The following is a 16912-nucleotide window of genomic DNA, read 5'->3' as shown; positions in this document are numbered from 1 at the left end:
CTGAATAGTTCAATCTTTTTTTTTTATAAGAATAAAACACTTTTCATGCATATGATTTGTTGTAAAAAGCTAAATCTCTTATTTAGAATGTATAAAATAACTTTCACAAATTTATATTTTCCACCAGGGAAAACACATATCCAAATGTCCCATAAAAGGAATCAGGCACTTTCGTGAAACAAGATGAAATGAGCAAACTAAAATATAGCTTAGCTTGTTTATCAAATTATTTTTGTTCAGCCCCTGAAGGTCCCAAAAAGTTAAAACTTGTATATTGTGCGAACAAGTTATAATCTTTTGGAAAACGAAACAATTCAGAGCCCCTAAAGTCCCAAGAAGTGAAACATTGAGAAAGGGATTATCTTGTTTAAAGAAGTTGATAACTTGTGCACACAGGAGGATAGATAATATGTGAAACCAAGCTATCCCCATGTCTGTATAACAATATAATAATGTGGAAGCAAATTAGTACATTATGCACAAGTTAGATGGTAATGTGGGTGTAACAGATAATAATATTGTGAACACAAGATAGTTACTTATGTGCACAACAAAATCCTAGTGTGTGCACAACATATTAAGCTTGTGTGCAATGTGATGAAGTTGTGCACAAAATTTACTATCAAACATGTGCACACATCACATTTTTTAGTGTTTCTTAAGAAAAAACATTAATTAAAAAAGAAGGTATTTTATAATTCTGATAATGGTGAGTTGCAAAAACCTACTTCTCTCTCTTTTGTTTTTTAAAATTACAAACAATCCATTCAAGGAGACCACACATGTTAAAGTCTGAAACAAAACAAAAAATACAACACACACTGATTTATGGTAGCTCGAATAACACTTAAATTTAATCTATAAAATGTATTTTTCTAATTTGCTTTCTTAAAATGTAATTATATGAATGTATGAAGCTGTTAGTAAAATATTGATTTATTTTGAAGGCTACATCACTTAACTTCCGGTTCCGTGGTAGCAAACTGTAGTTCACTTGACGCAGCCAGCGTGCCCGTAGTAGAACCTTCCACGCATGCGCACTGCCAGACTCCCGCGCCACCATTTTCTGATTTTTTTTTTCAATCAGTGCGATTTGCATACAGCTGTGACGTCTACCAGCGGCGTGGACACACTGTGATGCCCATATAGGGATTTACGCGGGAAAAGAATGTGCAGCCAGTTGCTATGGTGAAGCTGCAGCGCGGGAAAGCTACCGGGAGGTGGCTCTGTTTACACTTCATGTTTTTATGCTTTTTATGCAGATTTTCAATTCTTTTATGTTATTTTTTAATCTTTTAAATCAGAGACTTATACATTTGATCATGATTTGATCTCTTGGTTCAATTATTTATGTCTGTTGACTTGACTTGTCTTAATAATAATTGTGCCTATTGTTTTGTATTTATGTCTGCCTGAGAGTTAGACAGAATATAGCTTCATATTTTCATATACAAGAGAAACTAGTTGGTATTTTACTTTGATATAATAATCTCTTTAATGACCTACAAATATGGAAAAAGAAAATGGAGGAATTTTATATATTTACTATATTATACTTTTAAAAATGCCTGAAAAGTATTGTTAATATATTACAGATATATTTAACATTATAGACACCTTACAGATACTTAAATGAGAAATGTAAGTGTAAGCTCCACCCTCACACCCATATATGGTCACATCTGGCTCTAATTAAAATAAACAACAAAAAAACTCCCAGTAACTTCCCACTTGCTGCTTCTTCTATACAATCTATTTGTTTTAGGGCTGTCCAATGATTCAAACTTTACTCACGTTTGAAGTTCAATTTTTTCAAATTAAGTAGAAAAATGTAGGTTTTTATTTTGAAATTTCGTACTGTCTTAATCTGAAAGTACTTCCCTTGCAGTTTGAATTCAACCCTGCTTTTAAGTTAGGACCTTCTGGTTGATCAAAGGTTACGACAATTTACAGGCACCAGAAATCTTAGCGGTTATGAGGCACGGCCCATGTACAGAGGTAAAAGTCCCTGTTGGCGAGTCAGTTGGTTCGAATCCGACCTCGGCCCTTTGCTGCATGTCATCCACCAGTCTCTCCTCCCATCACTTCAGCTGTCCTCTAATAAAGGCAATATGATCCCAAAGAATAACAGGTTGAAAACTGACGTCACACAGCTCAAAGGAATGGTAACAAAGGTCAATGTGTGATGTCATCAGGTGGATATGACTTTGGACTCGTCAGCTGAGCTGTCTGAGAGCTTGTTAAAGTGAAATGAGACATTCAAAGATGCAGCGGTGTCCTTCTTTTACATCACTGACTACTGGGAGACACTCTGGCGACTATCTACGGTGAGCCGTAAGGGACAAAACAGCATGAGGTTAATCAAGATTAACTGGTTAAGGCTGACGGCTCCTATGTTTTTAGACACACATTACGTTTGGTTTAATGACACACACACATCCATCTCCTTGAACACACTGCGTGTTTTTATTGAAATAGGCATAATAAATATCAGAACAGAGTTAATCCGTCAGACAAAGACTTGAAACTCTTTTTGTCCGCTGGCGTTCTTCCCATGACAGTCTGAAGAATTGAGCAGATCCACTCGGGGGTTCAAACCACTCCTCACACCGCATGTTCATGTAACAAATCCACAGTGAGTCTGAAAGGAGGGACGTCCGTGGTCGTCCACAGTGAAAGTTCTCCTCTGACATGTAAAGAGTCTGAACACAGAAAACATCCAGGACGAGACGGAGGAATCTGTCCTCGTGCTTTAGAGCCGCGGGTTAGGCATCAGCAGCGGGAGCACAAAGGGTTAAAAACATGACGAAAACACCTGAAGAGGGAATAGTGGCTTTAAAAACATGAACATTTCCAGTTCTTCCAAACCCACAGGCGTTATTAACCTTAAATTCACAGCACTGCTTTCAGTGGATAAACACTAAATTAATAAATACACAAAATAAAGACATTCAAACTAAAACAGGCATTATGTGTTTACAGATTCACCGCAGGACTCCGGGGCTGCAAAGGTTGTGCTCTCTCGTCTTTAAATCTGCAGAGAAGCTCAGAATAAATACAGCTCGGTCTACACGGCGACATGCACTAATGAGGACATTTATACCGTTTGTCAGACGGAGGAAAGTGGCAGCAGTGGTCAAAATCTCATGCAGCTAAAAAATTAAAAGTTAGGACAAAATCCTTCTGAGAAAAAGTGGTTCTGCAAAAAAAAAAAAAAAAAAAAAAAAAAGGCAGTTTGTTTGTGTTTTAAAGGAGCTATGTTTGAAGTTTAACATCATACATGAGAGACATCGTGTTGCATTCAGGGCATGTGGGAATTTACAGTTAGTTTGAACCGCTACAGCATTTTGTAACATCACATATCTCAAATGAATCCATTTAATGAGAAGTCATGAAGTGTTGAGAAATGAACTTGCACAGTTTTTGCATATTCATAGCCAGGACTTATCAGATCTGTACGCTCTTTGTTGGGAAGCGTTTCTGTTCCAGTGTTTCCGACATTAATTCAGAGTCAGGAACGTTTCGACTTTGAGCGAAAATTCCTTAATTGACCACAAGAAAAATTGTTTAACTTAACGAGCTTTAACCAGAGATTGAAACCACAAAGTTTCCAACGTAAAGTCATAAAATTTCCAATCTCTGTTTTGCTCTCTCTGCTGACACCTGTGGCGGAAAAATGTAACTGCAGCGATCCGAACGTCGCAATGAACTTTTTATCGCTTGTCTTACTGTTGGTGTCAAATTAGCGCCTTTCTCTTTAGATAGTCACGTGTTTGTGATGTCCTCCTTTGACGATAATAACTTTAGACTCTAAACCATGACAAGTTTTCAATACAGCAGACGTTTACTGCAAATTCTGAAGAATATTTATGACACTGAACATCTGCAGAGTTCTTGCTGTAAGTCATGCATCGACAGCCGGCTTGACTCCATGACTACTTAGTAAGAACGACGTGGTTTCAAGCAGAGGAAGAAGCTTGTGAGTTAAACTTTTCAGCTGTTGTGGGGGGGAAATATAAGCTAGCTAGTTCATGAATGAATGTGTGATGCATAAATGATCACTCAGTGTTCCAGTACACGTCAGAAACCAGTAGATCCCTTTAAAACTTTAAATGTGAAGATATAAAAATAAAATCAGGGAAAACACGTTTCAGCCACACATCCACGGAACACGTCACATTGTCCGACGTGCACTCACTTGGACACAGAGTTTAAAACAGCCAGGTTGATGGCTGAGGTTCGGTAGGAATGTCAGTGCAGCCACAGGTTCATCTCCGGCCTCCGAGCCGCATCACTGAGATCAGATTTTTTTGAGTTCATCCGCAGGCTGAGAGCGGAGAGAATGCCCGACATGACTCAAAAGAAAGAGAAGCACGGAGAGCTGGTGAATCTTCAGCTCCGTGCTCGAATTAAATCCTGCTCCAGTGTGTCAGTAAAACCTCCGTCCACATCCCACAAGGCATGCTCGCTAATGCTAACGCTAATGCTAACGAGGGGATGACGGCGGTGAAATTGCAGGCAGGAAAGAGAATCACAGTTAATCGAGTCGTACCTACTGAAGAAAGGCTAAGCTACACGGCTAACACGCAGGGAAACTTCGGCTGCTGCTACTTAAAAGTTTAAACAACCAAACCGTTGGAGTTTGGCCGACTTCTATCTGGTCAAACCAGCGTGCATTTCTGTTAGATGTTCCCAAGCATTCTGTAAATCTTTTAGATTGATGCTCCTTCTCCACACAGTCTCTGTGTCGGCTGGTTTAAGTTTGAGAATCAACGTGCAGAATAATTAGGATTAGCTTCCCTTTGAGTATTGTACAATGACTCTAAAATACAGATGTTGAGAGCAGGGACTTCAGTAGTGACTCTCTTTACTTCAGCGTCCTGCTGCTCCAAAAAATGTCGATTCCTCCGCTGCTGAAAGTAGTCCCCTGAATGTGCATTGTTACCTGCAGTTTTTTTTTGTAAAAAACCTTCAAAGAGCAACCGTTTAATCCTTTAAAAAAAATGTGATTTAATACCTGTGAGGTGTTTTTGAAGGTTTATATCTCGAGAAGAAGCCAACAGGTTTCATCTGCGATTCAAATACTTCGATGGCTAACGTTTCTGCACCAAATTTTATGTTAATACAGAAGTAGATTTTTGTGTTGTCGCAGAAACAATGGCTCCCTGGAAGGTCAGAAATCATTTAAAAAGGGATGGTTTGTTCTGGACATTTGCACGATTAATCCCTGGTTTTGATTTAATTAAAAGAGTCTTCGGATCCACAGGTGGGGGAATAATACTGAATCCAAAGCGTAGTCTTCTAACTTAAAGCAGCCATACTTTTTCCTTCCTCGTCACCCTGGTGACACGTTCAATACGAGAGCCGATCGGCTAAACGTGGACGAGCGTGTGAAGCTGGTGGTAAGCGAGGTAAGCGTCCCGTCGGTCCCCCCCCCCCGCTGGGTGCTAAAGGTCGATGCCTTTGACCAGCGAGGCCTCCAGTGTGATGGGAAAGTCGTGCAGCGTCTCCACGACTCCGATGAGCGCGTTGACGGTGGTGCGGTCTCTGAGCAGCGCCGTGTCCTCGTACATCCGCAGGATCACCGGGCACTCCACCAGCAGGGGGAGCCACTGGGGCAGCAAACGGTCCCTGCAGAACAAAAAGATTTTCTTTAGTTGCAGAAGGATTGCGACATCATCGGTTATTGTTTTCAAGCCAAAGGCTGTTTAATTACATGCACAGAGATCGTAGCGGTGGCGTGCAGATAGTCGGTGGTCGTGCACCAATCACAGGATATAAACGTCACCCCCCCCGCCCCCCTGCTGAAGGTGAATTCTCCTGATTATATCCTGTAAACCAACCTGGCTCCGAGGCAGACGAGCAGCTGGAACTTCCCGTCTTTGCCGATGTTTCTCCGGGTGGAGTTGATGGCGTTGACATAGTGACAGAGTGATTGACAGGTCATCCCCCGGGGCTCCGCCGTCTCCTGCAGGTCTCCCATCTGGTCAGCCGACTCCATGTAGGCGACGGCCTTTTCTGCAGAGGGAGAGGAGAGGAATGAAGAGCGGGAACCGTCATCAGTTGAAAACACCGAGCAGATTAAAGATTGTGTCGTCATCAGCAGCAGGGGGCGCCGTCGCGCCTCACTCACCCACAAAGTCCCACACGAACACGGTCTTCTGGAAAAGGCGGGCAGACTTGAATCCGTGGTGGAAGAACTGTTCGAGCGCTGCGACCAAACTGTTCTCGCCGCACAGCAGGACGGTCAGACTGCCTCTCTGCACGGAGACGACAAACAGCAACATGTGAGGAACACAGGTCATACCGCAACACATCATGAATCTTTACATTTCTTTAAGTTAATGATCTTGTTGCTTAAAGATTTCAATTTTACGTTTCTAAAAACCACGAGGAGGCAGCTTTACTAATCCTGCAGATACATTTTTGTGTTAAAACCTGCAGCTGCACACGACATGAGAGTACATTTTAGAATAACTAAATGTGCAGATGTGCAGGTGTGAGCGCTACATCTCTGTGAATCTGTAAAGTGTGAGTGACAGGATCAGTGGAAAAAGACATCTACACCTGTTAACGATGTAAAGGGTTTAAAGGAAACTGTAAAATAATCGAGAAAACTGCCACATCCAAAAACAATAAGGCACGGTGCAGAGTCGAGCAGAAATGTCACTTCAAACAAAGAGAAGGACGTCATACACAGTGCAGGGCCAAGGTCACTCCGTACAGCGCCATCTTAGATACACATGAACTCAGTCACATGAGCAATCACAGGTGTGCTCCAAACGTCACATTTCCAGAATACCAGAGCTGTGCAGTGTGCAGGACGTCTTTCTCTTTCTTTGAAGGGTTTGAAGAAAGTCCGTTCTGATGGATAAAAGGAGTGTATTGATCATTAAACTGAGTCACTGACCTCTTTCTCCGGCTTGTGGAAATGTTTGATGATGTTGTTCACGGCCTCCCCGATCCCCTCCTGGATCTGAGCTGAGGTCGGCTCTGCAGAAATAAAGAGTTTAATTAATAACAGACATGTGGTTGTTAATATCAACACTGGTTCCAGTAATAAAACCTGCACACATTTAATATCAGAATGTCAACTTTGACCTTTAATCTTCATATTTTGAATTCATACAGAAATAAAACAAGTTTTTTGTATGACGGGGATCAGCAACATTTTAAAAACTCCTCAGCACTGGTCTACTCTGTTGGTAAAGTCTTGATAGAAAAATAAAGATCTGTCTTGCGGTACTCTTTAGTTAAAGGAGCAATATGTAACTCTGACACCTAGTGTTTAAAATGGGTACTGCAGTCCAAATTCTAAACATTGTAGAGAGCTGTCTCCCCCCGCCCCCTCCTCTTTAGAGTCGATGCTCACGCAGGTTGCCATGTGGTGGACACTGAAGCTTCAGTGTTTATCCAGCTCTGCATCGGTCTTTTTAGGTCGGGTACAATCACTTCTATCTGAACCACTTCTCTTGCCCACTTCCATCGCTGCAACACCTGTTGGTTTGACCTGATAACTGCTCTCATATCTGACAAACCGAGGGGCGTCCAAAACGGCCGTGTGGGGGTCGCCTTAAAACCGTCTACCTTCTCTGGTCCAAACAAATCCAGAGCATTCAGGAGCAGAATCTAAAGTTAGAAGGAGGACATACTGGCTGCTGCATTGTTGTCAGAGAAGCCAGCACTTCAACATAGCATGTTTCCTTAATGTCTGATCATATAGTGAGGTCACTTTATCATTTCACTCACTACACATCTCACTGATACTCCTCCATGTTATTTTGTTCTAATAGAGGAAATAAAACAATAGATTTGAGAGATGGATAGAAATACGAAAAGCTGAGTTTTTAAGCAGTTGTTAAAAAAGGGAAACTGTCAGATAATTCAGAGTTATAAAATCACGCCGAGTTTTGTTGTCAGCATGAGCTAAGTTTAAACTAACAGCGTGTGCAGAGCTGTGAGCCGTGTTTTCGTCCTGACGGAAACTTACTGGACCCTCGTGCAGACATCGACGTGATGCTGATGCGTCTGATCTGAGACGGCGAGCGCTGCAGCGGGGGCGTTCGGCAGCCTCTCCCAGAATCCTCCTCTGCCGTCGACAACACCAGCTCACCGATCAGCACTCGCTCCAGGCTGCCGTCGTCCACGCCCTTACCGAGCCAGCGGCCGCACGGGAACCTGCATTGGGGGGGGGCGGAGTCAACAAGGATGCAGAGGACTGTCAGAGGTCGCTAAGCTTCTTTAAGCTGTGTATTCTTTTCTTCTCCGTGTCCATGTGTGCACTCACCTGTACGTGTGTCCTGTGATCTCGTTGCGCACCATCACACAGTCAACCAGCCATTTGGCGAGGAGGCCGGCGTTGTCGTGGCCGAGCTGCACCGTGGTCAGCTTCCCCAGATTCTGACACTGAACACAAAGAGAGAGAGAAAGAAGGTTCACTAAAGATAACGAGCAAGGCCGGACGTTTAATCCTGGACTCTACCTGTAAATATTTTGGGGAACAAAAAAAACGACTTTGGTCATTAAGAGGGTTTGTTCGGGTCCAACACAATATTTCTCGAACAGAGGGCGACGTCCACTGGATCAAAAAGTTGCACTTTCTTCCTGTAAGTGGTTGAAAGCCGTGCTGACGACCATAACGTCTTGAATATACAGAGATTGAGATTCAAGGATTTGGCTACAAACGTTTTCAGGGTAGCAGACGAACTAGAGCTAATTCCAAACGTACACAAAGCTGACTGCAGGACAAAAAAAAAAGGCCTACAGGGTAACAGGCAACAGAAGCATTCAAAACAAAACAAAGTGCATGATGGGACATGTGATGATGAGGGAGAGGGGGCTTGGTCTAACCTTGAACAAGGCCGAGATGTGCATGTGAGGCCTGAAAGCAGACTGAGGGAGATGGAAACACTTGTTAAGACACATGGATGGACCACAAAAAAATGATTCCGGCAATCTCACCAAACATGCAACGAGAAAAACAAAGATGCAACGAGAAAAACAAACATGCAACGAGAAAAACAAACATGCAACGAGAAAAGCAAACATGCAACGAGAAAAACAAACATGCAACGAGAAAAGCAAACATGCAGAGTGACCAGGAAAGCAAGAGGTCTGCAGCTCCAACAGGACTGGATGTTTCTGTAAACCTCAACTGTCTGCAGGGAGGTGGTTGTCATGACAACATCACCTTGTCTGCTATGGCTGTGATTTGAATCCCGTCTCCAGCGGTTTCATTTTCACACCACATAAAGTCAAGTTAAAGTCTTTAATGACCTACTCTGGAACTGTGAATACATGTGTTATTGTAATAAGAGAGAATCCCCCCTTCAACGACCTGAGACAAACCCCCTGCACTCCCTTTTAACGTGCTTCATGCAGAGAGAGCGCAACTCCAAAAGTCACGCCTGAATACGGCCAATCAGCACTCAGCTCCTATCACGAGGGCGTCACACCACGTCATCACACAACACTCACGTCGAAGGTCATCTCCAGGACGTTTTTAGGGATCTGCATGATGCCCGAGTCGCCCAGCTCCCCGGACACGCACACCCAGGGGTTGGAGGTGGTCATGGTGTTGCTCAGCTTCTTGATGGGGATGATGACCACTCGGTACGGGATCACTGCAGGGACAAACAAGACGAGAGTGACATACAAACACTACAACTATGAAATCACAAATTCAGCAGAAACACTGAACTCAGGCTGCATTGAATCAAGTTCATCGAATAAAAGAGACGAGAGGAGGACGCTTGCAGAGGATTTTTAAGAGCACTTTTAAAGACCTGACACACCAAGCAGAAGGCAAAGAACTGGTTGTGCCTCAGGTCGCCTCACGTCTTGGCCTAAAAGTTGCACTTGAACAGACCACAAAGACTACAGCCGACAGCCAACCACCGCGTACGTTCTGCACATGCGTGAGCGGAAATAACTCTCCATGCCAGCAGGGGGCGGTAGTCCGTTGTTATGATACGAGAAGACCATTTTCACACCGCTGTCGGTCTCCACTCGTATTACAGGTAGCTTACTAATGGAGAATAATGTCTGATAAAAAGTTGAAAATGGCGCTGGCGTTGTCAGTCCTTGGTATTTTAGTGGAAAAAGGAAAGAAGAGGCGGAGGCGACCAATAAGGAGAAACCGCACTAATGGGTGAAAGCATGGATCCTACAGCGGCGTGCTCAAGGGGCTTTCCTGAACCTGAGTCGAGAGCTGGAGAGAAATTAAACCTCCCAACAGCCAATCAGAGTGATTCGGCCAAAAAAGGGCAGACAGGGCCGATGGAGCCGGGAACACTGTAAAAACTACGGCGATGGTCCAACTAGGACCGACGGCCGACGATCTCCTTGTTGAGTCAGGGCCTTAAGGCTGGAATTCTTGGATGTTACCAACGAAATTGGCAGTCAAACATAAAGTTCGTAAACTCTGCTCCCTCCTTGAGTTTGTTGTTGTAATACTGATTTTGGCCACAAGAGGCAGTGTTTTTGTCTTACACCCTTTTAATACAGCACCTTTAAAAACAGACGTTTACTAGTGCTCAGACAAAGTAGAGGCAGGAACTCGGGACAACAGCAGAATAAACACAGCATATTTCTTATTTCATATTACTTTGTAACATTAGGGTTAAATGTGGCCTTGATTGTTGTTGACTCTGACGCACTACATGGGAGAAAACCATCGTTCATCAGGGCCGTCTGGTGCCAAAACCCTCCGTCTGCCAGATCACGCCATCGTGTTTATGACGTGCAGTCTGACCTCAGCATATGATTTATGTCTGCCCTGATTCTAAGCAGTGATTGAAGGGAGCTGAGGTCGGAGGTCACGTGCTGCTAAAGGGGGGACTCACTGATGGTGGTGAAGACGCTGGTGAAGCAGAAGTAGTCGACGGCGTTCAGAGAGAGGAGGTGGAAGAGGAACTGCTCCTTCTCCTCCTCGCAGCGCAGGAAGGCGTAACGCTTGTACAGCTTCCTGAGGACACACGGCAGGAAATCAGATCATTTTAGGAAAAAAAACCTTTATTGCAAAGTTTCCCTGTCACAAGAGAAAAGGAGTTGTTCTGTCAGCTTCACATGTGGACCCCTTTGTTCCCCGATAAAGAGCAATGAGCGTCTCCTGAGGAGAAACACAAGCTCTCACTTCTAACATGGAAATCCTCCCGTTTGATAAAACACCAGAGTGTCCTGATTGAGGAATCCAAACAGCGATGTTAGCACAGCTGCAGCTCAGACAGGAACATGGATCAATCTGACCTGTCGATAAAAGTGTGAATCTGTGTGTGTGTGTGTGTGTGTGTGTGTGTGTGTGTGTGTGTGTGCTCACTTGGTTAAGGCTTGTCGGCACAGCAGCTGCTTGAGGTGCTGAGAGAGCAGCTTCTTCTCCAGGGACAGACGGATCCAGGCCCTCGCTCGTCCCACGTCCGTCTTTATCTCCGACATGTTCTGGATGTGCCTGAAGAGAGGAACAGCGGAGGGACAAGCGACACAGTTAAAAGAAGAAAGCTCTCAGAATCAATGTGATGAACACGTTTCAGGCATAGGAGGAGAGGTGAACTACCATCATTGACTTTCAGTCTCCCCGCTTTGATCAGCGAGTGAAGTTTTATTAGATATACAGTATATTACATTAGATATCTGTCCACCACTAGATGGCAGCAGCGAGTACCTCATGTCCTGAATGAGAGACACTCGAAGGTACGGCATCCCGATGGAGCTTTCAGACTTCCTCCTCTCAGGAACATTTGACACTGCGAGGAGAAACGCAGGATTCAGTTTCACAAAATTAAGACAGAGCAGGACAGTCAGTGTGTGTGTGTGTGTGTGTGTGTGTGTGTCTCACCTGGAGACTCGGCCTGCTGCTGCTCCAGCTTCTCCTCCCGGGCCTGGTAGTGCAGCAGGTGGGACCACAGAGCCGACTTCCCCTGAGAGGTCAGAGAGGATTGTGTGAGTGTCCGAAAATCACAGCACACACAGAAAGAGAGCTAACACATTCACTGATGACGGCAAGGATTACACACACACACACACACACACACACACACACACACACACACACACACACACACACACACACACACACACACACACACACACACACACACACACACACACACACACACACACACACACACACACACACACACACACACACACACACACACACACACACACACACACACACACACACACACAGAGAGAGAGAGGAAAAGAGGATTTTTGAGGCAATAACCTCTTAGCCTTAATATCCAATGTGTTCGTAAATACCTGATTAACCACCGGGTGTTTATTCTGACAGCAGCCGCGAGCGTGTGACATCACATCTCCTTTACCATAAATCTGATTATTCTGCACGTGCAGCGACAGAATAAAGCTCTACTCATGTTTAGAGGAGAATTACACTATTTTAAAACCTCTTGAAGCTCTAAATGTCTCGTAGAAGTTTTGGACTTTCTTTGCCGGATTGCTTCAGCCGCAGAGATCGTTTTCTCTGCAGGAAAAAGTTCCAAAATGTGTGCGCTTAAAGTTCTAATATGGCTGCATCATTATCCTTGATTGCTGCTGCTTTCTGAACAAATAACTTCCATTAAAGTGTTTTAAGTGTCTGACAACATTACAGAAAGTATCCCTGCAGAGAGAGAGCCTTTTATTCAAGGAGGAAGATGATTTTTAAAATCCAGAAACAGCTGTTTGTCGCTCACTTCACAGCCAACAGAGTCCATTGAGTGTGGGAGTAGTAGTGACTTTGGTGATTTAAAGGGTTCATTCGGCTATTTTTCTCTGAAGCTGATGTAATTCTGCCGTCTTGGTTTTGTAATTTGTTTTTAAACAGCAGCTTTGTTATGTTGCACGGATTACATCCTGCTGCGTTCTCACATCAGCTCACTCTGACTTTCTGCAGAATAAATACGAGGAGGCTGGAGGAGAAACTCCGGGTGAAGTCGGAGTGAAAAATATGTAGTCTGCGTTTACCGATGCAGCTCCTCCTGCTGATATCTTTATATTTAAAGAGTTTTCTGTGAAAAAAGTAATCATACACACTGAAATATCAACGCTTTATGAGTTTGTTTGACAGTCCGCAAAAAAACATTGAATTATATCCACACCGAATACACACACTAATTAAATACTGTCATGTTCTCAATGAGACTGTGCTTGATCAGAACGGATCACAGATCACCATTATGTTCCCAAGTCTCAAAAACAAATGTGTGTGTGTGTGTGTGTGTGTGTGTGTGTGTGTGTGTGTGTGTGTGTGTGCTGACCTGTTTAACTTGCAGCCCGTGGCTCCAGATTCTCTCCAGCAGGTCACACAGGCTGGCGATCAGAGTGTTCTCCTCCAGCCCCGTGATGTTTGCTTCACCGTGTCCGAGCTCCACCGCTTCCCGGCCCATCTTCGCCACCAGCATCCGCTTTGTCTGAACACACACACACACGCACACACACACACACACACAATCACATGCACACACAATGTTAGAACAATCAGCAGGACCCTTTAATGAACGCGCACAGGGTTTGAAGGGCGGGTGACCGGCCTTGAGTAAAGATGATCAGCTGATTTTGTTCTGATGAACCTCAGGTTGTTTTACAGTATTTTTTGTCATGTTGTGGTCGTTGTGTTTCACCTTCATGCGACACTCCTTGAGCAGCCCCTCCACAAACTTCCAGTTGGTCTGAGCGATGACGGCGGGGGACAGATCGGACAGTTTGGGCTGCCTCAGGTTCTTCTGCAGGCTGCGGGCCTCCTGCATGTACTTCTGAGGATCAGACGGAAGAAAACATCCTCTCTGATCAGAACCACAGCAATAATCAGATTGTGTCTGACGGATGCAAAACTTTCTAAACACACCTGTGGTACAGTTTAAGAGCTTTGGTTATGTCATGACAAGACAAGATAAACGTTTGTTTTTAATGTGAGAAGCTGTGAAAATCAAACACTACAGCGGAGTAGACTTCTGCGTCTTACCAGGGGAGGAGGTGACACAGGAGAGGAGTGAAAAGCAGGAGCTAAAGAGGTAGTGTGTGTGGAGGTGGAACACTGAAGGTTAATTTACACTTTCAGCCCTCAAAACAGGCAGGACTCAAGCAGCTACCTCTGCAGCTGAAAAAAATACAGTCAGCATGAAAGTGCCAAAAAAAGTGCAGTTCCTCCAGTGTCCACTAGAGTCTGTCTCCCGCAGTGAGTCAGTCCCCATAGAGCCACATGTTAAAATGTCCAACTTTACAGCAGAAATAAAAATGTTTACAGCCTGGTACAAAAACAGTTTGGGTCTCATTTCTCTCTTCATGACGACTGTACGGGCTGAATGTTTATACAATTAACCTGTTTACATTATATTAAGGCTTAAAGTGATGTAGAATTAGGGGGCGTGGCCTCTTTGAGTGACAGGTGGGAGCTGCTAGCTGTCTGCTAGGTGTCACCTAAGCTCGCTGGGCTTTAACTTCTGGGCCGTGTTTTTGCTGTTGTGGAGATTTGTTCATGTAAAGACTTATAATCTGTCTCTCTGTGAGCTCCACCCTCTCGTCCAAATCTGGTGAATTCTGGTTAAAAAAGCAGCAAGGCTTTAAACTGTTGTTCATCTAGTTGTAGTAGTTCTTATTCATGTTCTATAGCGGGAACCCTGGGTAATAATGCATGGTGTGGAGGTGGGGGTGGGGGTCATCACGACACAAGCAGCTCCTCCACGTACCAGGCAGGACGCAGAGGCAGATTTTTTAGGCGGTTTGATAGGCGGAGGGGACGCTTTGTCCCACTCCCAAAACGCCATGGAGTTCTGCAGGACCAGACAACCCTCCACCTGCTGAGGAGGAGGGGGTACCACCAGACCCCATCCCAGACCAGAACCAGACAGGAACGAAAGAGAAGAACGGGAAAGAAAACAGAAGACGGGCGCAGCATGCACATGAAGGACGAAAAAGAAAAAAACAAAAGAATTGAGTAACAGAACAGAAATATGACGCCACGACACAAACAGAGAAAAATAAAAATGCAAAACATAACAGAAGAGAGGAGGACACATGGCAGGCTGCAGGTCGGGTGTCAGGAGTTTTATTTTTACCTCCTTCAGGTCGTTGTCGAGGGTCAGATGCTCTGATTGTTGTCGGTGTCGGTCGTTCCGTCGCTGAGTCGTCGCCGTCCTGTGAGACCACCTGCAAACATAAAACAGACACAGTTTTAACAACTGTCATACCGTTTGAAAATGACAGAAAATTGCTTTCTCTCCGATCCCTCTGCCTGAGGCGCCTTGTTGCAAAATAAGCTTTAATCCCAACGTGGTTAGACGAACATTAATCGGTGTAAAAATGAGCCCAGCGAGCCGGTTAAGAGAAACATTCTGACTTCATCTTTTGGTTTCAGGAGTACTTCTCAGTCATGACTTGGACCCTGACTCACTTGTTGTTGCTTGGTCCCGTGTTGAGCACGTCGGCCTGCAGCTTGGGGAAGAAGCCCTGCTCGTATTTGCCCTGACCGATCTTCATGTCGAGCAGGTGAGGGTGGATGGCGGTGTGGTCGATCTTCATCAGACGCTGCTCGATGGCCTGAGCTGCAGGAGACACGGGATCAAATCAAGGTTTAAAGTTCAAGGTTTCTTTATTGTTACCAAGAAAGGTACATTTGTTGTGCAGACAGGAGATTCAGTGTTCCAATAGCTACATACAAAACCGTCACCTGACAACACAAATTCAAGGTTAAAAAGAGCAGACAGAATGCATTAAAGAGGACATATCGTCCCCCTTCTCCACCTTTTCAAACAGTCTCCTATGGTTTAAATGAAACATCTGTGCTGTGCTTTGGTCAAAATATAACATGAATGAAGCACCAGAGGAGGTTTGTGACCCTGTATAAACCAGCTCTCTCAGAACGCTCTGTTTTGGTGTGTGTGTCTCTTTAAATGTAATGAGCCTCCCCCCTGAGTTTTCCCCGTAGACATCACTCCTCTGTAGCAAGAATAAAAATGGCAGTCCTGTGTAAAAGTTTTGTTCTAGGCTGGGGGTGGAGTCCATGGGTGGAGAAACGAGGGGAGGGGATTTTTTTTTACCAGAATCCCACTGTGACATCACAAGGAGAGCAAATTTGAAACAGAGCACTTTCCTCTGTGTTGTAAGACTTATGCAGACCACAAACAAAGGACTGGATGGGTTTATTTCACATTTTGTGGGTCAGTAGACACTCAGGTTACCAAATATATGTTCAAGAACACTGTAGAAGTGTTCATAATATGTCCCCTTTAAAACAAACATGGTTGATTACTTCAGGTCATGGCGGAGTCCTGACACAGAAAATCACTCAAGAGTCAACAACACAGAGATGATTAACAAACTCCATTGCTGCAAATCAGAGGCTGGATTTAATTTCACTGATGATATGTTCAATTTGAGAAGCTGAGACTCTTTGAATTTAATTCTCACATGTGAAACCATGTTTTTTGTTACAGAGAGAGTTATGTACTTCAATATGTTCTATTTGGTACCAGAGCGCGTGCTGTTTGTTCTCTGAACTTTACCCCGAGAGGAACTCTGAGAAGGACAACAAACATGTTTTTGGACGTTTCAGCTGCTGAGTGTGCGTGTAGCAATAAGAGCAGGGCAGATGGAGAACACCACCAGTCTAGAGGAAAAAAGCTTCCTGGACTTCAAACAGATTGTTTACATTATAAATCACAGATGAAACGTTGTTTCCTCTTATCTCTTCTCTCTCTCCGTCCTGATATCCACAAACACGCTCAGTCTGTTCCCTCAGTGTCCTTCACCTGCAGAAGCACACACACTCTTATCGCCCGTCTGTCTGCGTGTTGTTGAGCTGTCTGAGGTTGCGTTGCCTCGCTCTAACATTGAACTTGTTTGTTTTTTTATCTGACAGGAGCTGCAGCGTTGATCGCAGCTCTGCGGTGAGCGGAGGCACCGGAGCAAGACGCCA

At 44.3% G+C, this 16912-nt stretch overlaps 1 protein-coding gene across 2 annotated transcripts in view; it reads right to left on the bottom strand.

Annotated features, from left to right (window-relative positions):
* Nucleotides 1–2442: 2442 nt before the first annotated feature.
* Nucleotides 2443–16912, bottom strand: part of dennd5b (DENN/MADD domain containing 5B) — a 59176-nt gene continuing 44706 nt past the window's right edge. For both annotated transcript variants that reach the window (XM_061029526.1, XM_061029527.1), the window contains 15 exons: nucleotides 15389–15539; nucleotides 15054–15144; nucleotides 13620–13751; nucleotides 13257–13409; nucleotides 11834–11915; nucleotides 11660–11741; nucleotides 11318–11446; nucleotides 10845–10966; nucleotides 9478–9623; nucleotides 8288–8406; nucleotides 7991–8178; nucleotides 6911–6993; nucleotides 6134–6260; nucleotides 5844–6018; nucleotides 2443–5631 (listed from right to left, as the gene is read on the bottom strand). In XM_061029526.1, the coding sequence (XP_060885509.1) occupies nucleotides 5448–5631; nucleotides 5844–6018; nucleotides 6134–6260; nucleotides 6911–6993; nucleotides 7991–8178; nucleotides 8288–8406; nucleotides 9478–9623; nucleotides 10845–10966; nucleotides 11318–11446; nucleotides 11660–11741; nucleotides 11834–11915; nucleotides 13257–13409; nucleotides 13620–13751; nucleotides 15054–15144; nucleotides 15389–15539 (1964 nt within the window). In that variant the 3' untranslated portion in view covers nucleotides 2443–5447. The remainder of the gene's footprint in view (nucleotides 5632–5843; nucleotides 6019–6133; nucleotides 6261–6910; nucleotides 6994–7990; nucleotides 8179–8287; nucleotides 8407–9477; nucleotides 9624–10844; nucleotides 10967–11317; nucleotides 11447–11659; nucleotides 11742–11833; nucleotides 11916–13256; nucleotides 13410–13619; nucleotides 13752–15053; nucleotides 15145–15388; nucleotides 15540–16912) is intronic.

The sequence above is a fragment of the Labrus mixtus genome, chromosome 22 (assembly GCF_963584025.1).
Source record: "Labrus mixtus chromosome 22, fLabMix1.1, whole genome shotgun sequence".
NCBI lineage: Eukaryota > Metazoa > Chordata > Actinopteri > Labriformes > Labridae > Labrus > Labrus mixtus.
This window is presented reverse-complemented; position numbering and strand designations above follow the sequence as displayed.